The sequence below is a fragment of the Protobothrops mucrosquamatus genome, unplaced genomic scaffold (genome assembly GCF_001527695.2).
Source record: "Protobothrops mucrosquamatus isolate PMUCROS unplaced genomic scaffold, P.Mucros_1.0 scaffold_191, whole genome shotgun sequence".
NCBI lineage: Eukaryota > Metazoa > Chordata > Lepidosauria > Squamata > Viperidae > Protobothrops > Protobothrops mucrosquamatus.
The window spans coordinates 205,445-230,069 of NW_015386267.1; the positions used below are offsets into that span (position 1 = coordinate 205,445).

Below are 24,625 nucleotides of genomic sequence, written 5' to 3' on the forward strand. Positions count from 1 at the left end.
CAGATCTAAAACATTCTAGGTAAACAAGTGTGTTCAAATCAAGTAGCATAATTTAACCCAGTAATATAACCTATGTAGGACACAAAAAGATTGTAGGTATTACTTCTGAGCAGAAGAGGTGTTGAACAATTATCCTTTCTAAGGGAAAAAAGTACTATTAGTGGAAACTCTTCAGATTACTAGTATAATATTTTTCAAATAAATTACAACATCCAAGTGAAATCTTTCTGTGATCCCCTTTTTAAAATGGAAATACTGGATTAATAAATGGCAGAACAGTTTTACTATGTCTATATATCATTCATTGCAGACTTAAAGAAATATAATTTGGATGTTATTTTTGAACATAGTAAATACAGACTAAAATATGGATGGCATCAGATTTTTGGTAATCTATGTGTGACAACAGTCAAGATGAAAATGCCATAATGACTTTTTTTAATGTTGGAAGCCTGAAGGACAATAGATTAAGTCACTCTCTTTCCAGTATTTCCAAGTAGAGTATGTATGTCTGTCGGTATGTATGTACATCATGGGCATACTGGGGTCATCAGGGAGTAGCTATTTTCTTCCATGATGGATACGTATGATTTTCCTTTGTAGAAACACATGCCTCAGGTACAATTTGACCTTGCTTTCTTCAAAAAGTAAACAAAAATTTTAAAATCTAAAAGAATACACCTTAAAAAGTCTGAAAAAATAACTGAATTTGTTTTCTAAACTGTACTACTTTTTTAAAACCCACATAAGTCACAAAATGCTACACACACATGGTAATTATTTGAAAATATTTAGCACTGGGTAAAGTTCAGCAGTCCACAAATAGTAGAGGCGTAAAGACTGATATGTTACTTCATACAGGTAGTTCTCAACTTACGACTGACCATTTCACAATTGTTCATAGTTACGATGGCCTTGGAAACGGGTGCTTTCCAAGGCCCGTAAAGCACTTCCAAACGTTGTAAAGTGTTGCCCTACCCCCCATCTACATGACATTTCAGACTCTTGGCAGCCTATTTGCACTTACAACCAGTTTCCAAGCGCCCTGCAATCATGTGAATGCCATCTGCTATCTTTTCTGCTGGCTTCCCCAAGAAAATCAACAGGGAAACTGGCAGGGAAGATTGCAAGTGGAGGAGACAGAGGGGAGCAACTCACCCAGCCACCTGCAGCAGCTTTGTACATGATGGTAGCTTCTATAGCCAGGCTGAGGCTCCCTAGGTAGCTGAGTGGCTGGATTGGGAACCAGCTGAAACCTCTCAGATATCAGCAGGTTTATGTATCCCTGTGGATCCCAGGCCTCCCTACCTGGTGCAGTATCTCCTTACTCTGCCGAACGATCCGCATGGTCACTTAATAACTGGAAATGAATGAGCCAGGATGGTAGTCACTGAGGGAAGCGATTATGCAATGTCTCATTTCACAACTGCTTCACTCAACAACTAAGATTTCGGGCTCAATTATGGTTGTAGGTCAAGGACTATTTTTATATAAAAAGAGCAACACTGAAAAATTGCAAATATTATCACTTATTTTCTTGTTGGTCAGTCTGCATGCAAAGGTCTCTATTCCCAAAAAATGAACATTTCTTTAAGACTTTCTTTAGTCTTTCCTATGAAAACCTTTACAATGACATTTCAAAGAAGTAGGAAATACATAATATTTATAGGGTAGGTGACTTAAAGGGACTTTCACACAAACATGTAAGCTGTATAAAGGAAACCAGGGAAAATTAAGAATAAGAATTTAAATCATAAATATGTCGTGGAAATCAACTGATTACCCAGTGCAAAAAACCCAAAAACAAAAACAGTGGCATTAGTCCATAGTATTAGAGGAACGACAGGGTAGGGAAAATCTACACATTTGTATAGTCTGCGTAGTAAAATCAGCTCAATAAAATATTAGTAAATTTGAACAAACTCATATTGCATTGAACATTTTAAAAAGATTAAAGAAATCTTATTTGTTTACAAAATAGAGATTACAATAACTATATATTTGTTTGCTGAATGTTAACAGACCTTCCAAGTCACAGCAGGATAAGGAGTAACTTTTCCCACAAAATAGGCTCTGTGTCTTAAATCTTAAATGATTCCAATTAATGAAACTTATCTGCAATGATGAAAAGAGAATATTGACAGGTTACCTGATCATGCATATTTTTAAAAAATGAATTATAATTAATATATATAGCAACAATGATAACCAAACTTTTCAATTAAAAATCTGGGAAGGAGCAATGCCTATAGATTCCTCCTACAAATTTTACTAATAAAATAATGGCACCATCTCATACATACATATATTATAAAGAAAGTTTACAGCATAAAGACCACAGGGAACCACAAAAGAGTATATTGTTCTAGTAATCCCCCCCCTTTTTGTTAGCCTATGTCAGTGGTGTCAAACTGCCAGACCATGAGCCGGATGCATCACGCCAAAACTGTGCCTACTCCATTACCGGCAATGGAAAAAAAAAAGTCATATGTTGCAATACGTCACGTGACAAGTTTGACATCCCTGGCCTATGTTAACTCCTTCCTGTTCTTTGCAATGTATTGCTTAAAATAAAGAAATTATCCATGACTATTTATGCATACACTGTCTCAATTTTTTTGGCTGCCATAGTAGTAATATTGCATTGTTACAGAATGTTACTGCTTAACATTCTATGACACACATGACCATGCCTGTTTTTGTGACCTCTTTTGCGGCTGTCATTAAGATTACACTGTAATTATTAAGCATATATCACAGTCATTAAGCAAACGTGGCAGCTGTTAAATAAATCCATTTTTTCCAATGGGCATTTTTTTTTTTGCTGGAAACGGGAATGATGAAAATCAACAAAAACAGAAAATCATGGTCATCTGACTGCAGGACACTACAAATGGCTATAAATGCAAGCCGGTTGTCAAGTGCCCAAAATGTAATGACATGACCGTGGAAGGAGGAGGAAGTGGTATGGCCACCAGAACTGTGAAACTGGATCACAAGTAGCTTTGTAACTTTGACCAGTCACTAAGTGATTGATCATTAAGCGAGGACTACCTGTATGCTGTGTTAAATGTTGTAGTTCATTGTTTGCTTGATCATTCATTACTTGCTTGATCATTTAGGGGGGAAATGAACCCTGCCTGCTCTTTTCTCTGCCTCATTCTATGTTTTCTTTTGGTTCTTTAAAAGTGAGGAAGGGAAGTCAAACTGTATTACATGCTGGCACAGTAGCTGAGGAAATACAGAAATTGGACAAAGCATTATCTCATTGTTCTTGATATTTAAAAACTACTCTTCCCCGAAGAACAGGATATAGTATACAGTGACCATTACTAAATGTATGCTATCCAAACATTTGCAAAGTTGATGAGAATTGGTTCTCTAGTCTATTAATATATGCATTTTTAGTTTTTTTAATTTAAGCCTTATGGCAAGTAGGCAGCTGTAACAAACTGAATGAGCAATTAAATAAATGGAAGCCTTTTTGTTTCAGAATGCAGTAATTATATCATTTTAAAGTTACTTACCTAAAAGTCAAAATCATGATAAATAGATCAAATCTGTAACACTGTAATTTCCAAAGCAATATTATATATATATATATATATATATATATATATATATATATATATATATATATACACACACACACACACACACACTAGTTTTATATATATACACACACACACACTAGTTTTAGTATAAAAGTGTTCTTACCAAATAATTCAAACTTTGTACCCATGAGTTGCATTGCTATCTCCTTCACCTCCTTGTCTCTGCATCTGCATCTGTGCCTGCATCCTTGCAATCATTTCCTGCATTCGGCGAAGCTAAAACAAAAGAATATCATTGCTACCTTGGCTAGCCATTCCTCCAACTAAGAGTGTGTTGGCAGCTTACAACAAAAACATTAAACCAGAATTATATCACCAATTTTAAAAAATCGGATTTTATATCTTTCATGTACAACTATGTTTCTTTTGCAGTATGAGATATTGGTATCATGAGGCCATATTCTTTTCCCACTTTCATCCCCTACTCCCCATAACTGATGTGCAGTACAGGTAAGAAATCTATGGGTCTCCAGATATTTTTGAATTATACATACCATCATATCCCCCAGTGGAGACATTGGTTATAGATGCTGAGAACTGGAATTCAGCAATTGGGGCTGCACATTTTCCAGTTTCTGGTTCAGTTTTTACATTTTTAGTATGATTCTTAAATTCTATAGAGTTCAATGGATTCACTCATATGAATTAACATCAAGACCATCATGAAATAAGACTTTATACAAATCTAAGAGATACCAACCAGATCAATTATGTGGACAGGCAACAATAAACCATAATTTGAATGACAAAATTCAGTATTAATGCAGCTACCAAAGCAGGATACCTTGATCTCTAAATCCAAATAAAGAGTTACTATACTTTTGATTGTATAGTTGCATGAGACTACTTTCCCATTGCTGCTATATAAATCTAATCTACACAGCATTCAAGATTTTCTGACAAAATATATAAATTCAGTTTATACTCCAACTTGGAAAACAGCCATAGTAGATCACATCAAATTAGGGCTCCCTTTAAATCTGGATTGAGCCATTCAGGTCCATTTGCCTCTCCTTTTTCATCAATTATAAATGAAAATCAATGAATGACTGTAATTGTTTTAATTTTAAATTTATGGGCTCTGTAGAAGGATACCTTTCAGAGAATTCACATTGAGAAGTGTTTGTGCTAGATGCCTTTAATTTTTTAAATTTTCTTTAGAAAAAGCTAACTAATAACTTTGCAATTTCTTGGCAAAATCCTATTAAATAACATTCTATCCCTATGGGGTGGGAATTCAGAACCATTTATGAATATCACATGATTTGAAGATCCAAAATACAGTATATTTTTTTAAAAATGAAGTCCTTACTTCTGCTTCCTTTTCAAGCAAGATTTGATCTTTATTAACTTCTTCATCTTCAACGTTACTACATGTAGGAGGGAAAAAAGGCTTATAAATATATAGCAATATCTACTTAAAAACAGCATCTTCTAACAAAGAATCTTCAGCAGAATGAACAGAATAAAAAATACAAATGACTGAATACTGGAGGAACATTTTAGAGATCTGGTTGGGAAAGATAGTGACATGTTAAAAAATATCATGGCTGCAGATTTAAATGGCATACACTGTAACTGGAAAAACATTAAAATATGAAGTTTGCATACAACATGTTTAACACATGTGAAGTTTACATCTATTCGTAATAACTGAAAGAATGCTGTTACTGTTCCTTTATAGAAAAATATAATAAGAGTTGTTGTTGTTGTTGTTAGTTGCAAAGTCGTGTCTGACCCATCGCGACCCCATGGACAACATTCCTCCAGGCCTTCCTGTCCTCTACCATCTTCTGGAGTCCATTTAAGCTCACGCCTACTGCTTCAGTGACTCCATCCAGCCATCTCATTCTCTGTTGTCCCCTTCTTCTATTGCCCTCAATCTTTCCCAGCATTAGGCTCTTCTCCAGTGAGTCCTTCCTTCTCATTAGGTGGCCAAAGTACTTGAGTTATAATAAGAGTAATGCACCCAAATAGATTAATTGTTAAGTATGCCGGGAAAGTATTTGACATAGATTCAAAATGATAGCAATCAAAACATGACAAGAAAACCTGAAATGTGATGGAACCATAGACCATTTAGTAAGAGATACTGACCGGCCACCCTTTTTAAGTCTTTCAGAACGGAAGTTCTCATAGTGAAGATCTTGAGTCACTTCTTGAAGATCCTGCATATGAGTGCTGGAATGACACAAAACTATGGTATAATAATTATTTAATACAGCACAACTAATATCATTTTAATCCTCAAATTAACAATTGTGCATTAGAAGCAGTGGAATGGAAAACAGGATATAGAATTTGACTAACTCAATGGGTTAAAAATGCTCTGAAATGCATACATCCTACATTGTTACTGTGTTTGCTACCCAAGTCCTTTAATAGTTATATAACGTAACTTCATACATAACACAAATAATCATTTTTTTAAGAATCTCATTTGCCCTCTTTTGTATGTATGTCAGAAATATGAACATGAAGGTACATTTTTATCATGTGGTAAACATATACAAAAACTAAAAAAAATTATCCAAATACATATTTTGATACAGATGATTTGAAAGATTAATATTCAATTTAAGCCAAAACTTTTCATTTCAGGATTAACAGGCAAATAGAAAAAAGTCATGGAAGATTATTTCAATATATGATCACAGCAGCCAGATTACTCTAGGTACAGAGATGGAAAGATTCAACATTATGGAAGAATGGTTGGTAAAGTTAATAGATTTTGCTGAAATGGATAATTTCTTTCATTACAGAAAAGGCATTATCTACATTTATTGCTGATTACAAGCTTCTTATGGACTTTGGTGTAAAAATAAAAAAGTGAAATTGTGACTTATAGTTCTGATGTTTAGACAGAATATATTATAGAAAGAGCAATATGATGTAACTTTACAGGTCAAAATATATTTGTTCTTCTAGCTGCTGTGAAGAATATCAGAAGCCATTGTTTTGTCTTTTTCTGTTTTTAACTTTTTTCTTTTCTTGCACTTTTTTGCTTTCTCTTTGCTTTCTTTTTTCCCTTTTTTACTTCTATTAGTTTGTGTTAGCTTTTACCTTCTTATTTAAAAGTTTTAATAAAAATATATACTCATGAAGATGATCTTGAGGGATGAGGGGAAGAGATGCTCTTTAAGAAACAATTAGACAAGAGAGGATGGAGCCCCGGTGACTTAATAGAGGAAGAAATTTGGGAAAGACCTGTCTTATTGATTGGGCAGTTAAAAGTGGCGATGGAAGATTTGTATATTCAGACTTGCAAGATTCTATTAATGCAGCCTTACAATAAAATGAAATTAGTTGCATATAATTGTATTTCCTGTCTGGTTTACCTGGAAGGGCTGATACGTGATGTCTCACTTAGAGACTATGGATGATTCACTTTGTAATTAAAAAAGGTTATAAAAGTGGGTCCAATCACATGATGTTTCACTTCACAATCACACTCCTTAACAATTCATTTTCCAGTCCTTACTGTGATCATAAGTTAAGAACTATCTGTATCTCCTGTTTAACAGTTCAACAAACAGTAATGATTTTGCTTTGTATTGTGTGGGAGAAAAAATAAGATGAACAATGACCAAAGTACAGGGATAAATGCACTTTACTTACATCAGCATGGTTCTTAGTTTTAAGAAGTCATTATGTTCTGGATTTTCTACTTCAACAACACCCCAGGGATAAAGACGACCTCTAACTTTTTTACCCTTAGCTTCAATTAATTGGTTGGATCCCACAACACAAAATGGAATGCTGGTCTGGAATTGAAGAGAAAAATAATCGTACAATCTCACTGTGCTTTGCAATTAGAAGTTTGATAAGAATCAACACTAATTTAAATTTCTGAAAAGAAAGTCAACTATTTTGTTAAAAGAATGAGACATGCCATTGACTGGAAACCCCTTATGGACTTTTGCATTCTTTTTCTTACATTAGTTTTTATCTTCCTTTTTAAATGCTTTTCCATAAGATTAATTACCTCTTGTATCCTACCATTCTCCAGTTAAAAGTCACTTGCCTAATCTTACTGCTTTCATCATTTCTCCACAATGATTTCTGATAAAAATTCTGCTGGTTACATTCATTATCTTCTGTTGCCCTCATCTAACTCTAATGCTTCTGTTAACCTCTATTATTGCCCCCTTGCATTCCTTTTCTATACTTTTAATTGTTACAATTTACACTGTCAAAATTGAAACTCACTTCAGGGCTCTCTTGTTTTCACCTGAACCTTGACCTTATAGCTCTCCATGTGTGCCCTGCAGTGCTAAGTGGAAGTAAGGTGCAAAGAAAGCAAAAAAACCAAAACCAAACAAAAAAAACATATAGGAACTCTTGCTACAAATTCCTGCTTCATACCCTGTCATTCTGAATGCATAATATTTAAAAAAATTGCTATTAAATTTGGATGACAAAGCATTTTCCAATCCCAAAATCAAAATTCATTTTGGTGTGAAGAATTCTCTTCTGAGATTAGAAACAGATTAAAAACACTAGCTTTGATAAGCAATGATAACAAAGCAAAAATAATAAATTCTTGAAATTAAATAAGATGACAGGATAAACTATTTCTGATTTAATACATTGTCCTTACTTTCAAAAGTCTGGTCTGTTCTTTAAAATCTTCATCTTCGTCTGATTCCGCATCGGGCAAGTGATAAATCTTGATGCTATGTTCTTCAATTTCATCCAAAATCTGACCCCAAAGGACAGAAAGATATAAAAAAAAATGGGCTGAGATTCAACATCTGCAAAATCAACAAGGATTTTTTGCCTGATTTTTATCTATTTTTTTTCCACTTAAACCCAAGCAGCTTCTGAATGCCAGGAAATCATTACCCCTAGAATTACACATGGTACAAAGTGCTGCAGTTGGAGAAGCCAGCAATTAGTCCCCTTCACTTCAAAAAGTTAAAGCTGTACACACACTACCTAAAAGTTCAGTGTTCATTAGGTTTTGACCAAAGGCCTATTATGCACAATATATAAGAATCATGTTTCTATTTATGCTATGCTTAAACTAAAGAAAAAAACCTCACCCTTTTCTTCAGTCTTTCCCGCTCTTTCAGCGTAAGGGTATCAGCTTTTGCAATCACAGGCACAATATTCACTTTGTTGTGTATAGCTTTCATGAACTCAACATCCAAAGGCTTGAGACTAAAAATACAGATTATGACATCCTAACATTTAGTCTCCTTTTTCTTCACAAACTAAAAATTAACAGAAGCAGTTAACACAGAAACTTAAACATTTCCAAAACATTCAGATTCTCAGATCAAATTACTGCTTTGGTTACATCAAGAAAGAAATATGCATTATTATTGTAAAATGTAACTCAATTTTTTAAATGTAACTCTATAAAATAGAGAAATTATAGTCTTGGCTACCATCTTAAGTATACCATGCCACTTGGGCATCCCCTGCAAACACTACGGGTGGCAACAAATAGTTTTGGCATATTCTGTCCAGTATGCCCACAAATACAACCAAAGCCCAATTTTATACCAAACAAACTCAAAGTGCTTGATGCAAATTTTAGATTTTTAAGTTAGAGACAATTTGCAAGTAGATACATTATTACCTGTAAACCCAGCTAGGAGATACATATGTGTACTGACATGCACACAAGCAAAATGTATAAAATTATGTATGGGCATGGAAGATGGATGATTTGTAAAGGTGGAAAGAGAGAGAAGTATAGTAAATGGTTTCATGTAAAGTAGATTTAGCTATATTTCCTTTTGATTTCATGCCTTAATTTCTTTTGACTTTCTATTTTTAATCCTTTTCTGCATTAACATCACTTTTCCTGAAAGGGAATAGCATAATAGGTATGTTTGTATGAACTTTTTGTAAACAAACAAACCATTTTAGAATTGTAGAAGTTAAATTGCTCAATATATATTTTTTCCGGCATGAATACACTGATCGCTTATAAAGTGCCTTTTTGGAATTGAATCCAAAGAGCACTTCTCAATCATAGTACTTACCCATGACCAAAAGGTGAGATAAAATAGAAACAGCAATGAACTCGATTATCCACAATATGCCGTCTATTCAAGCCACTCTCATCATGAAGATAACGTTCAAATTGCTCATCAATATAGGAAATAATGGTCCTGAAACTATTAAAACAAATATGAAATATTATTGTTTAAATATTCATTATCTGAGATGCTTTATAATTGTTGTTTAAACCTAAGCAAATAATGTTTAAAAATAATTCCATAACTGAATTGTCAAAATTTTAAGAAATGAATTGACAGGCATAAATCTTTTTCATGTTACAGTATATGCATAATACAGAAAGAAATAAGAAAGCATTAAAATGCTTTATAACAATCCAAATCCTAACACTTTATGTTTTCTATAGAATTTTGGTTTTTAACTGGTCATCTATGAATGGTATCATTCTGATTCTACATTAATCTGGAGACTCTGTGGATTGAGAATTCTAACATATTGTATTTTAGTCTGCCTTGCATGGAACTCTATTTCTCAAAAAGGATATTTAATTCAAGCATTGAAACTTCAATACTTACAATGCACGTTCTATAAAATGCCCTTTAAGTATGCACCAATTGGTTGTTGGCTGAAACTTAGTAATTTTTTTTTAAAAAAATTCACAGCTGCCTGAGTAGTGCCAAGGTGGTCCTGTCCCAGTGTCTAGAGCAGGGCTCCCCAACCCTGGGACAAGGACTGGTCCTGGTCCATGGCCTGTAGGAACCAGACCACATAGTTGAAAGTGAGTGGCAGGTGAGCAAACAAAACCAAAACCATCCCCTCTCCCTCTCCATAGAAGAATTGTCTTCAATTAAACCAGTCCCTAGTGCTAAAAAGGTGGGGGCCGCTGGACTAGAAGAGGGGTCTCCAACTACTGGTCCGTGGACCAGAACTGGGCCGCAGCATGCCAGCAACTGGGCTGCTGCACAAACAAAGCCCCATCTGCGAGATGCAGGCAGCACACAAAACCATGCACCCTCCAATCCACGGAAAAACCTCTCTCCATGGAACCGGTCCTTGGTGCCCAAAAGATTGAGGACCTCTGGCCTAGAGGAGGTAGGGGCTTCGACTCAACTCAAGCAAGATTTGGTGGCTTTGGGTATTCGAGCCCTCCAATGACAAGATTCTTCCTCCTTTGGTCCTGGATGGGATAGCACTGCCCAGACAGATCAGAGCACAATCTGGGCGTCCTCCTGAACTCACAGCTCCTATTAGAAGAGCAAGTGGTGGTTGTGGCAAGAGAGCCTGGGTGAACCTTCAGGCTGTGTGCCAGTTGTACCTGTTCCTGGACCTGCTCATAGTCACTCACACACTCATGATCTCATCTTACATTCTACATGGGGCTGCCCTTGAAATGCATTTGGAAGCTTCGACTGTTTTAAAATGTGGCTGTACGGGTAGTTAGTGGTGTCAGATATTCAACACATGTAACACTACTGCTTTATGAGTTGCATTGGTTGCCTGTGTACTTCTGTGGGTAATTCAAGTGCTGGCTGTCACCTTTAAAACCCTTCCTAGTTTGGGACCTGGTTACCCGGAGGGATCATCTTCTCCCAGTGATTTCTACCAACCAATTTGATCTAGTACGTTGGGCATGCTATGGGTTCTGTCAGCAGCAACTAGGAGATGTGCCTTCTCTACTGTAGTCCCTGCCCTCTGGAACATTTCTCCCTTTAGAGATGGGGGTGACCTAACTCTGTATCTGGACTTGTAGCCCTGAGTGTATGAAGAGCCGTATTTCCTGCATCTATGACATATTTTTCCATCGCCTTATATTTTAATTTTGTACTGTGGTGTTAACTGTTTTTGGGTTTTGGTTGTTCACTACCCAGAATCACTTCTTTAATAGAAATTGAATAAATCATATTTTCAACAATTGCATTTGTTAAAAGTTTATATGACAAAATAGTGATTATATTTGATGCTTGCAATAGTTGCGTACGAACTGAAACCTGTCTATTCACCTAAACCCTTGAAACTTAAGAGTATTTTTGGTCTTTTTAATGTGAATTTTATTTTTATTTTTTCAATTATAACTGATCATAACCCATTGGTATTCCAAGTTACTGTTTATTACAGATATGCATGCACACACATACATTTTTACACCCACTTCATAGAATTAATGCACCAAAAGTCTTAGCAGCCACCTTAGTAGCAAGCACTTCCTAACTTATCAAAACAAGAATGGAATGAGGTCTCTGACTACAGAGGGCAACAGAACAAAATTATCATATTCATAACCTGGGCATACTGAAACCATCAATGTTCTTCTATATGATTTCTGGCATTCAAAAGTTTTAGAATTCTAACAAATAAGTAGGACTTCTTCTTCTGATATATCAAATAAATAAATTAATAGCTTCACCTCCAATACAGTAACTTTTAATTTTTTTAAAATTGTGAAATAGTTGCACTAATTAAAACAAACCACAGCATTGCATTGCTGGCAAACCAGCTACTGTGTATAATCGAGAACCTCACTCACTCTTGATAATAATACAAAGTACTTTCAGTTTCTTTCAATTATAAACTATCAAAGGCAATTAGTGCAAATTGCAGCAAACTACTGATAGATGCATGCTGATCTAGCAATCTATCATCTACAGGTAGTGCTTGCTTAAGGACCCTAATTGGGATGAGCAATTCTGCTAAGCAAAGCAGTAGTTACAGTGCATTCAGAAAGTATTCAGACCCCCTTTACTTTTGTCAATTTTATGCTGCAGCCTGATTCTACAGTTGTTGAAATTCATTTTTTTTTTCATAAATCTACACTCATTACCCCATAATGGCAAGGTAAAAACAGAATTTTAGGAATCTGTAAATTTATTAAAAAGAAAAAAAACCTGAAATATCACATTGGCATAAGTATTCAGACCCTTCACTCAGTACTTTGTTGAAGCACCTTTCTTAACATGAAAGCTAAGAATAATAAACAATATGTCTATTTATATTATTATATTCTATTTAAATCATTTAATACATCCACTGAATACATACCAATCCCGGCAATTAATAGCATCACCATATCCTGGTGTATCTACTACAGTCAGACGGAGCTTTACACCTCTTTCCTCAATTTCAACTGTTGAGGCCTCAATCTGTACAGTTCTTTCAATTTTTTCTAGGAAAGGAACAAAACTGGATTTCAAGACATTGAGCCTTTATGGCAGGATCAGGAACTAACAATTACGCTCAGCAGATAGCTGATTAAGATATATTTCACAGACAAATCAGTTATGATGCTGCAACCCAATATATATTTTCAATTATAAATTATGCCCTAAAATTATAAAGCTGAAATGTTCCAAGGCAATCTAATTCAAAAATATGGATATTACCCCACAGTTGACAAACTTATTTGATTTGGACAAGAGCATGGTTTGAGCTGAATGATTTTCTAATAATCCAATACATCTAGCTGATAAAAAGAAAAACATCCTACAACTGAAACAGCAAAAAGATCAAGACTTGTACTGCAAGATGTACATCAGGTGGCAGATTTCACCAAATTATTGCAATTTATTCTGATTTCTATTCTTTAAAGAATTATAAACATTTTTTTTGAAGGAAGATGGTTTACAACAGGCATGTCAAACTCGCAACGTCACTTTTTCCCCATTGCCAGCAATGGGGTGGGCGCGGTTTCGGTGTGACACATCTGGCCTGCGGGCTGGCAGTTTAACATGCCTGGTTTACAATGAATACATTTGTGATTGTATAGAGAAAATTAATAAAAATTCAATGGACAAACGACTTCTAAAAACTACACTCCTCCAAACACATCACACAACAAAAGTTTTCATTAGAATCTATTTAATTTTTCTACTGCAATATTAGGAGCCAATAAGTTAAGACTGTACTGAAAGGACAAAGTTAATCTTACCAGCTGCTCCTGGGATTATCCTTTCTGGGTAGAGATCTGTTAAGAACAAGCTGTTTATTAAAGTAGATTTTCCCAATCCAGATTCACCTATTAAACAATATAAAATAAAGTTAGAAACAAACTTAATCATAAAAAGATTACCTTAATTATTTGAATGGACTATTATAACTCATTGAAATTCTGCACTGAAGCCAATATTTAGTGTTCAGATTTAGGAATTTTAAAATTAAATACCTTTTTGGTTATGGATCTAAATTTCTGAATGATCAATTATTTATACACCATATGATGAATTCTTTATAAAACAGACTCTATGACTCGGTTCTTTGAAAAATTTATCATTCTGAAATACTGATGCATCAATTAAACAGAATATACCGCAAGTAGTTTTTACAAATTAAGAGTACATTTTACTACAATTGAACTGGCACCTTGAAAGGTAATAGTGCATATATCAATTTAAAAAATTAATAATCTTACCAACTACCATAAGGGTAAATTCGAAGCCTTTTTTCACAGACTTCCGATGAACCTGGTTTGGAAGGTTTGCAAATCCAACATAACCAGGGGTTTCTGGATTTGCAAACTTTTCAGCAGGCTGTTGCTGAAAAAAAATAGAATACTGTATTTAAATAAAATTGTATAATTATGTTTTTAAAATTATTGAGAAAACAGTTAAAGTTACAGATGTCCTTATATTCACTAAATTTAAAGTGACTTGGTGTTATTTGAAAAGTATAGTTCAATAAATTGGTTTAGAATTAGTAATTAATAATAAGCTATTAGAAGAAATCTCATGTTCCATTTATTTCATATTGATTTCTGAAAATAGACCATACTGTGAATCATGTCCTAGGAAATATTTAAGTATAACAGAAACATGATTTTAGATTCTGACTAACTTGGTAAAAATAGTTTAGTCTTGACATTTCTGAAATGAGTCTATTTTTATTACACAATGTAAACAAATTATATCTTAAATGCAGGGATACAAAAAAGTAGTGAATTTATTATCCTTAAGAAAAGTTAGCTTTTTGTAGAAAAGCAGGCAGAGCTAGAGGGTAGAGTTAAATGCATCATCAGTTTAGAGTCCTTCAATTGCCACAAGAGATCCAAATCCAGACCCCCTGAATTCTGTTGGCTCTTATCTACCACCAATTTAGTGTTAACCATTAGTTGATCAGATTCTTGTGTATAGGCATGAACAATAAATCTTTCTGAGCTACCAATGGTCCTGATACTTTTTGCCTGATACTCTTAAAATTAATGATCTGACTCAACTGCTTCCCAATGCAGATTCAATGAATAAAAGTATTTTAATTGGAATTGTATTAAAAATATCAAATGCAAAAATGTGAGGATTTAAATACCATTTATTTTCTGATCTTTGTTTCCTAATAATCAACTCCTTAAGAAATTCAACCATTATTAAATAATCTTAACTAGCATATTAATCATATTGTTTTAAAAATGTATCACCTGTAAAGCTAATTTAAAAACCATGTATTCTTTAGAAGTTTTTTGCTTACCACAAGAGCAAATATATTTCTTTTATTGCCAGTATATATATAGAACTAGTATAGATTGTAGCAATATTAAATGAATGCATACATGAATACATGAGTAGCCACAAGATGAAAAATTAGTTTTTAAGTATTTAATATAAATATTAATATTTAATCTATTAATTATAAAAGTCTACGTCTCATATTAATACAATTCACATGCTCTAAAATAATGAAATTATAGAGTATAAGCTACAATTTATGTATACAAATTGTCTATTATATGTAGAAATCAACAAATACTCATTAACAGACACTCCTTACCTTAGACATGTTTCAGTAGATTCGTACAAACTAAAAAAAAAACACCAAAATAATATATTATTTGTTAGAACAGATCCTACTGTATGTCTTATGATCAAATTATGTTTGTATAGCAATCAAATAGTGAACTCTTAAGATTCATTTGTTACTAAATGTAAAATATACAAATTAGATTATTCTAGCCCATCACTCTCCTGGATAAAGGGGAAAAAAACTGGTTTCAAATCTATAATCAGAACTGCAGAAGCTGTGAACTGAGGCTGGGAAACTTCCCAGCAAACCTAAAATTAACTTACTGAAATTTGCAGGAAGTTCAGGAAAACTGAAACAGAATAATGTTTCAGGTAATATTATTTCTGGGGGAAAAAAAGAAAACAAAGCCTAGCAGAAATTGTTTTAGATATTTTCTTTCTGTGTGGTATAAATTGTATTTATTTCTCTGTAAAAATTAGGATATTGTGTTTATTTTAGACTTGAAGCATATCTCAAGATCTATAAACTCTATATCCTTTCCTTCCCCTTCCTTTCTCTTTCTTTCTTAGCAGTAATGCTATATTTATAATAGACCTGTGACATCTTGTGATTTTCTGGTAGCATTACATTTTATTTTCTAATTTTCTAAAAGTCAAACAGATCTTTTCTGAACAGCTCTGTGTTTATGAATGAAGGTGAATATGTGTGTCCCAAGATAATGTTGCAGAATCCAATCTGGGTTGGTCACCAGGATCAGAGATTTAGTCTTCCGAGCTTTTGGACCTGTGCTGGAGCCCATCTTCAGGGAACTTCTATCTAGCAGTGTGTGTCCCCAAGCTTCTAGAGAGAAGTTCCTTATAGATGGGTTCTAGCACAAGCCTGAAAGCTTGGAAGACTAAACTTCTGACCACGGTAACTGACCAGATTGGATCCTGCAACTATGTACTTGAACACCCTCCCTACAGAAAGAGTGCAGTTTGAATATTTAAAAAGGAAATATTTTTTCATGTTTTATATAAAGCTTCATTTTAACTTGTAAGACCGGTCTAACTCCCATGAATGCTCTAGTGACACGATCAGTAAGTTGCACTATTAATTTTTTCTTATTATTTTTTTACTTTTAATCACGAGAATGGCAGCACAGAGCCCCATCTCTCTCACAGTGAAGGTTAGATGAAGAATGCCAGGTGATGGTAGCAGTAATTTACAAACTACTATCCCAAGACAAGGGATAGGGCCAGCATATGAAGACCAAAAAGACTTTGAATGTAAGAAAAGTAAATAATAAAGAATATGTATCTCTTGCATGATTATCAAAATATGACAAAGAAGAAGGATGCAATAGAACTGAATGAAGGTGGTGTGATTTCATACAGTAGAGCTAATGAGGTAAGTTTAATTATGAAAGGAGAAATATGTATTGTTGTCATCTACCGTAGGTTGTTCTGGGTGTGTATTAATCCAGGAATCCAATGGTAATATTTGGAGAACCAGAGCTGACTTTTATTTTATATTTTACAGGGGAAATAAATGGTTACATGACAAAAATGGATGTGGGGCAGGGGAAATGAAATGAAAGAGTACAGAAAAAATGACTGGGCCATTCTGATCAAAGAGAGAATGAGAATTGTGACTATTTGAGTATCTGCATAGAGGAATATATTTTGAATACATAGAACATAAGTCTATTCATGTGTACATAGAGCAAATAAATTAATACTATCTAAAAGTATTACTGACTTGATTTTTTATAACAAAAAACTGAGTGAACAAGTGAAATAACGAAGGTGGTTAGAGTTTCTGAAAAGACTATTTCTTGTAGGGTCAAGAGAGGATCTTGAGAAAAAATGTACATGGAAAAAAGTGAAGAGTATAAATAAAACAATAACAAAAGGCAGTATTAAGTACTATACTAAAAACTAGAAAGCAGATTAATCACCTAGCAGAATGAATGGAAAAAAATATATAATGAACCTGCCTGAAGCAGAATTACTATATGTTGCAAAGTGTTACAGAAACATATGGAATTGATGGGAAATATTAAAAATGATGTTGGGTGTGATGATGAAGGCTCTGGATGAGAAAAATACAAAAATTGCTAGAAAAAAACAGGATGAATAGTATATCACGCATAATGCATTTATAGAGAGAAAAGGTTAATTTCAAGGAATTTAAAGAGAACAAAAACAGGACTACAAAAGGCATAGCAGATGCAGATCCATTTTGACAGAATTAGAACTCAAATGTTATAGTAAATATATATATATTTAAAAAATATGAGTAACATTACATGTCAGTTCTTTAAACTGAAAAACATACTGAGAACAAAGAACAAAAAGGATGCCAGTAATTAAAGAGACAGATTTTCAATATATATCCTTAAAATGCCAAATCTACCATTACTAATTGTCCAAAAGAAAAGTATTTAATAAAAAATTGAGGAAGTAAAATTAAGATATGAACCTTGGTGAAAATCAGTTTGAATACAATCAGTCATTCTAGGTTTCTTTACAAAGAGACAGCCAGAGAAGAAATCATCTGACAAAGGGTTCCTCTACAACCAAATGGACAAAGGAAGCCTTTGAGAGGTGATTTTCTTCCTTCAAAAAATCTGGAATGCGGGAAACAACATAGTCCAGTGCCAGATATAGAAACTATACTCTGCTACAGAGAATTTTTTCTTAAGTGCCAGGATACCCAGCACTAAAGTAATAAAAGGGGAAAGAGAAAATCCTGACACAGTATTATTATTGTTGGAAATTAATTTTGGGTGATCTGTGAGAATGGCATTGATGTTTTCAAAGGCTGGAAAAGAAAGATGCCCTAAGTTGTAAAATAAATATAATCAAGATTTCTCCCCTTAGGAATGACCTAGGTCAGGGATAGGCAACCTTGGCTCTTTTATGACTCGTGGACTTCAACTCCCAGAATTCCTGAGCCAGCATAGCTGGCTCAGGAATTCTGGGAGTTGAAGTCCACGAGTCATAAAAGAGCCAAGGTTGCCTACCCCTGACCTAGGTAATCAACAACATCTCCAAAATACGGAAAGAGAACTGGTTTATCTTTCCTTCTCCTCCAAAAGGTAAACTCCCGAACATGAAACCGAGAATGTCATTTATACCCAGCTTCCTCTCCTCCCCAGGCATTTTAAAGTCTTCGGCTCTTTGCCTTTTCTTTAGGACTCTTTTGCATTTCTGGAGATTTTTAGAAGTATGGAATCCAACCTATCATCACTGTGGCGGGGGGGGGGGGATGAGGAGAACAACAGACCAAAATCCGATTCATAGGAATCCTTTTAACATTTCTCAAGACAGGGTGGGAGGGTCCTCCGGTCCTGCACCCGAGAGTATCTTTTTTCTTTCCGACACCCAGCCTCACTTTGTTGGAGTCTTAAGATGGACCAGAGGAAAAGTATGTTCATAACCGTTCCCCTCCTCCCCCCCCCCCGCGACTTTTTCTTTATTCTACTTTTTGAGAGGCGGGATCCGTTTCCTAATCGTCCCCCCGGAAAACTCCGGGATGCCCTGCTACTCGCTCTTTGGGTCAACGAAATAACGCCCGTTACACCACGGCCTCCCTTCCCTCCACCTCTTTGTCTTTACCGCACACCCGGGTACGGCAAGAGCACACCCGTGTACTGCACACCCGGGTACGGCGGCTTGAGAGAATGGGAAGGGGGGGGGGCTGAGGGAATGCGAACTAGGGAGTGGGACGGGCAAGATCATCCCGCCGAAATAAGGCGCCTGCTTCGAAAAAGCACGAACGCTCCCCGCTCCCCGTTTCTCTCAGACTAAAAAAAACGGCAGCCGCCGTCGACACCCTACATCCCCGCCAAGTTACCCAGTTCGAGAGAAACCGCACAACAGGAGGCGCCGCACCTGGGAGCCGCCCCAAAGTCGCTCCTCAGTCTCCGCCGCCGCCGCAATCTCCGAACCCGCCCAACCGCCTCACCCAGGCTCCCGCAACGCATGCGCACGCTCGCCTCTCTTCACAAACGCCATCTCCACTCAGCTCACGAGGCAAAATCATTTCTCCGCCCCGCCCCGCCCCCCCCCGAAAAGCCTTCACGGCTTCGCGCGCGCGACAAAAAAACGTCAAGGCTGCTGGTAACAAAAGCGCGTGCGCCACCTTCCTGCCAACACGTTTCCTCTTCCGGTTGCTATAGTGATTTAAAAAAAAAAAAAAAAGGGCAACGATGGAGGAGGAGCTTCCTCCTCCTCGGATATTTCGCGGGTGACGGATAGCTTCTTTCCTTCACCAAGATGGCGGCGAGTTCTTCCTATTCGGCTTAGGAGCGTTCCGAGTCCACGCGAGGTAGGTTTGTTGTGCTTTTCCCATTTGGAGCACAATAAAAGAAATAAGTTAGTAAGGAGGCTGAGGGAAGACTTGTTATGTGGGCATCGCTTTTGATAAAACATTGTTATAAGGTCGAGTTACTGAATAGGCCTTCAAGTGCGGGAACTCTTCGGGAGTCCTCAATTGTAAGTCTATGGTGTCTTTAATTTCAATTGGTTTCTGAGGGACACGTGATGTCTCGTGGTATTCTCATCCTGCACAGTAGAAAGGTTTAGGCCAGGGGTAGTCAACCTTGGCTCTTTTATGACTCGTGGACTTCAACTCCCAGAATTCCTGAGCCAGCTAAGCTGGCTCAGGAATTCTGGGAGTTGAAGTCCACGAGTCATAAAAGAGCCAAGGTTGACTACCCCTGGTTTAGGCAAATATATTATTAGAGGCATTTCTTGAAAAATACGAATCGTACCTATTTACCTTTCAGTGTAATTCACCAAAAAATGTGGACTTCACGAAGAATTTTGGCCTTGCCTTTAGCAGCCGTATAGAAGCAAATCGACCTTGTAACTTTCTTACATACGCTCAGTGGCAAAGGAAGAAACACCCGGATATCTTTATGGTCGACATAAAAGAAGGCGGCACTTTAGCTTTTGTCACTGCAGCATATCACCTAACAAAATACAGTTTTTGAAAATACTAATTGGCCGGCTGGTATGGATACATAATTTTTCTCTAACTGAAGTCGGAGACTTCTAAAGCAGAGAATTTAGCACTTGTTTGTACTAATTTCAAAATATACGTATATCCATGTGGTGTTAAAAGATAATCTTAGTATTGTGCTGTTGAAATTAATGGCAAAATTTAGTGCTCTAGCGCTCCCACTAGCATGAGCCAATTATTGCTTCCTGAGATATGTTGTACATTTATTGCTATATTTATTGAATATTCAGTACAGGCAGTCCTCAACTTATCACAACTGGACCAGAATGTCTGTTGCTAAGCAAGACAGTTAAGTGAGTCATATCCAATTTTACATCCTTTTTGTGCACCAGTTATTAAGCAAATCACTTAATTCTTAAGTGAATCATGCCATTAACTGAATCTGGCTTCCCTCATTGACGTTACTTGTTGGAAGCCAGCTGGGTAGGTTGCAAATAGGCTCATATGACCCCAGGATGCTGCAACCATCCTAAATACCGGTATGTACCAGTTGCCAAGTGTTAACATTTTGATCATGTTACTGTGAAGATGCTGTGTATGCTGTAAGTGTGAGGACTGGTTATAAGCCACTTTTTCAGTGCATTGTAACTTGGTCACTGAATGGTTGTAAACTCAGGATTAGGGTTCAAAACAATACATTTTATTTATAATTTAGATTTATAAGGCCACCCAGTGCAGGGTAGTGCACAGATTAAAAAAAGTTAAATGGGGAAAATAGACATTTCCTTACCAAAACAGACACTGAATGCCAGATAAGCACACCCCAATCTTGGGGAAAGCAAACAGATTTTCCACGATTGTTTAAAAGCTTATGAAGTTGGTGCAGTTTGAATCCCTGAGGGGATACCATGATAGAGAAAGTACACTTCCTATGTTCCATCAGATGGCATTTCTTAGTGGCTTAGGCCAAAGCCACGTGGGTGACTTTTCAAACAGTCATTCTCAGCGTAGGAAGGAGGCAATGGCAAGCCACTTCTGAAAAAAACCCTTGCAGATACTTCTCCAAGCAATTACCAGGAGTCAACACTGACTTCAAGACACAAAAAAAATCTAAACCATTTACACTAAAACAATTATATTGAATGAGACCTAGGGATAGTAGTAAAATTTTGTTTTGAGAAGTCTATAGTCCTTCTTTGCTGTCTTATTGTGGCAGTGACTGTGATCTTGAGAAGATGTGAAGCAAGCTGGGAGTGTATGTTAAGAGTACATACTGCCATCAGAGTCACCCAAGGTAATGAAGGTAATCCCAGCTGTCCAGCTAAAGCAAGCAAGCTTCTATATTGGGCAGGAGTGATACAGGAAAATGCTGGAGGTGGATAATCACTCTAGTGATATTGGCAAAGGCATCATTTCATGCTGCATAGAAGAAATCACTGGTAAACCTCTTCTATACATTATACACACACACACACACACACACACACAAACATGGATGGGCAATATAAAATTGACGATATAGAACTGGATGATGGGCCCCTCAGATCTGATGGCACTGAAAATGCTACTAGGAGGAGCTAAGGAGCTTTTAATATGCCAGTAGTAATTATGATACAGAGCTTCATAAAGCTTCCAGAGATGTCATTGTAGGAAAAGAAAATTCAAAGCTGCAAAAGCATAATTGGGAATGTGGAATGTAAGAAGCTGAATATGACAATGATCAACACAGTGAAAGTAATTTCATCTTTCACTCCAGCATCAGTGAATTGAAATGGGCTGCAATGGATGCTTTTGGTCAGAAGATCATAATGTTTATCATTTAGCACACAAACAAGAAAAAACATGGAACAATGTTGATAAAGTTCATGCTGCATCTTCTGATGCAGCAAAAGGGGAGGTTGGTTAGCTTTATCCTCAAGTTCAAGCAAGCAAGATGTGCCACTTGTGGGTGAAAACTGGAATACCAATGTTAGAAATATTGAGGAGAAAAATATAGTTAGACCATATGACTTAGGAAACTAAAATAACAAGGAGAATTACATAAAGCTCAGTTATAACAGCAAAGGCATGGCTAAGAAAGAAAACTGAATGTTGGAACCAATGGCAGAAATTGCCAAGAAGAGAAGAGAAACCAAAGCCAAGAATGCCAAAGATCTTAGAACAGTAAACTTAAAAAACAAGAAGGAATATTACAACAACATATTTAAAGATAGAAGTAGCCAAATGAGATCTTAATATTCAGAAGACGATTCCAATTTTCAAGTTGGTGTGCTAAAGGTTGCCAATGGACAGATAATTGATTCAAAGATCACAGATGAAAGTATACTGAAATTCTGTACAATAGAAAAGTCAATATTAAGACATATATACAAGAAACAAGTTCTAAAAGTGAAGTTAGATTTGCAGTCTGATTATTTCGAAATAAGGCTACAGGAATTGTCAAATATGTAAAGAAAATTCAATGGAAGAAGACCCTGTAAAGGTTCTAACCAAAGTATGCCAGCAAATCTGGAAAATGACAGAGTGGCCAACAGATTGGGAGAGGTTAATAGAAACATCAGTATCAAAAAAATAAAAAAATGACAGAGCATGCAGACTATTATACTATACAGCATTCTTAATTTGACATGTTAGCACAATTATGCGTAAAGTTATCCAATGTAGATTAGAGCTCTTCATTTATTAGAAAAGGGTGTTCAAAATGTGCTTACGAAAATGGGAATTCCAGAGCATCTGATTGTCCTCGTACGAAATCTATGCACAGGCCAGGAAGCCACAGTCCGAACAGTACATGATCAAATAGAGAGCTCTAACTCAAGAAAAATATGCCTCTGAATGTAGGTCACTTAGACATATTATTCTCCTTCAGACACATTATGTGAAGGCCTAGCTCTCTGGATAAGGCTCTAAGACAGAAAGATGGAAGGAAAGAGAAGACAACAACCAGCAGCAAGGTGGATAGACTCAGTTAAGTAGTGATGACTACATTATTGGAAGAGCTGAAGACAGATCATCATGGAGAATATCTAAATCAGACATGTCAAACTCGTGACGTTGCATGACGTCACAGAACTTTTTCCCCATTGCCGGCAATGGGGTGGACGCGGTTTCCTCGTGATGCATCTGGCCCGCGGCCGGCAGTTTGACACCCCTGATCTAAATTATATGGTTGCTAATAGGTGACAACTTGATGGCATGTAATCAGATCGATTACATTTTGGTTTTTAAAATTCTTATTTCTTTTTGAGATTTTTAATCTCAACATTGTCAACGTTGTCTTTTTTCTTAGCTCATTCACTCTACATTTGTTTTGTTATTCAATCCTCATTGTCTCTGAATTATAAAACCACTTTTTTGTTCTAGTTATTTATTTTTCTATCCATTCAATATTCATGTATCACCCCTCTATTTTTATTATTAAAAAGAAAGAAAAAGTGGAGCCATGCCAATATCATGATTGTCAAAGGAATCTCATAGTTGCTTTCTAATTGTGCCTAATTCTTTTTATTTAATCAATAGCATTTCATAGGGATACAAAAATAAAACTTGTTGTCTGCCAGCAATTGCATTACTTAAAATTTGTCTACATATCCCCTCCCCCCACTTTCAACAAACATTATTAAGGTAGATGGTGTTTTCTCTATTTTTTGCTACTTATTATATGATTTGAACCTGTTCACTTTCTCTATGAAATATACCTAGTTTATTCTTTGATGCATTTATTTTCAGATATATACTCTTGATTGCAGCATTCACATTCTCATCTAACAGCTTGAGTTCATTTGCATGCAATGTCCCTAACTGATGCACCTCTAACTTCACCATACATTTACATTTATTCATAATCCGTTAAACAGTCAAAGGGCCATCATACATTTCAGTTCAACAAGAAATAATTTATTATACACTGCATAAATTACACACATGCTTTCCCATTATATACGGTATTGCCGTAATCACATTCAACAACCAATATTCTGCTCCACATCACATGAAACATTTCCTAGTTCAAGCCTATTCACTTTATCATACATGTCTAAAGTTAACAATGTGAAGTAAACTTTCTTTCCTACATTCATACTTTTCTGAATTAATTGGTGAAAAACAAAAAATTCTGTCTTGTACACCTTGTGCAAGATACAAAGCCATATTACACTTTTTTCAGTATGGGTCTGGATGGGGAGGAACAGACTCAGGCTCAACCCTTCCAAGACCGAGTGGCTGTGGCTGCCGGCGCCTCGGCATAGTCAGCTGACTCCATCGCTGACTATAGGGGGCGAAATTTTGGCTCCCTCGGAGAGGGTACGCAATCTGGGGGTCCTCCTGGATTCACGGCTGACACTGGAAGACCAGTTGTCGGCCGT

The 24,625-nt window shown here is 35.9% G+C and overlaps 1 protein-coding gene and 1 long non-coding RNA gene across 3 annotated transcripts in view; one reads left to right on the forward strand and one right to left on the reverse strand.

Annotated features, from left to right (window-relative positions):
• Window positions 1–1,798: 1,798 nt before the first annotated feature.
• Window positions 1,799–19,270, reverse strand: SEPTIN2 (septin 2). 2 transcript variants are annotated; one of them, XM_015824550.1, is made up of 13 exons: window positions 19,190–19,270; window positions 15,339–15,368; window positions 13,990–14,113; window positions 13,510–13,596; window positions 12,624–12,747; window positions 9,611–9,745; window positions 8,660–8,777; window positions 8,215–8,316; window positions 7,233–7,378; window positions 5,712–5,795; window positions 4,927–4,984; window positions 3,718–3,830; window positions 1,799–2,115 (listed from the first exon to the last, which is right to left on the reverse strand). In XM_015824550.1, exons 2-12 carry the CDS (start codon window positions 15,345–15,347, stop codon window positions 3,726–3,728), a joined length of 1,092 nt encoding a protein of 363 aa, XP_015680036.1. In that variant the 5' UTR covers window positions 15,348–15,368; window positions 19,190–19,270; the 3' UTR covers window positions 1,799–2,115; window positions 3,718–3,725. The 2 variants fall into 2 exon arrangements, with proteins under 2 accessions (XP_015680036.1, XP_015680029.1); XM_015824543.1 differs by having other exon boundaries at window positions 19,152–19,270.
• Window positions 19,271–19,531: 261 nt separating this feature from the next.
• The window catches only part of LOC107295250, a 27,543-nt gene continuing 22,449 nt past the window's right edge, over window positions 19,532–24,625 (forward strand). The window contains exon 1 of the long non-coding RNA XR_001549056.1: window positions 19,532–19,625. This is a non-coding gene — a long non-coding RNA (uncharacterized LOC107295250). The remainder of the gene's footprint in view (window positions 19,626–24,625) is intronic.

Excerpts from the sequence above, each read along its gene's own strand:
- SEPTIN2 (XM_015824550.1), bottom strand. Across the intron at positions 8,317-8,659 it reads GGGAAAGACTGAAGAAAAGG|ATTTTGGATGAAATTGAAGA; the intron begins GTGAGGTTTTTT and ends CTTTGGGGTCAG. Across the intron at positions 3,831-4,926 it reads TGCTTGAAAAGGAAGCAGAA|CTTCGCCGAATGCAGGAAAT; the intron begins GTAAGGACTTCA and ends CTTTTGTTTTAG.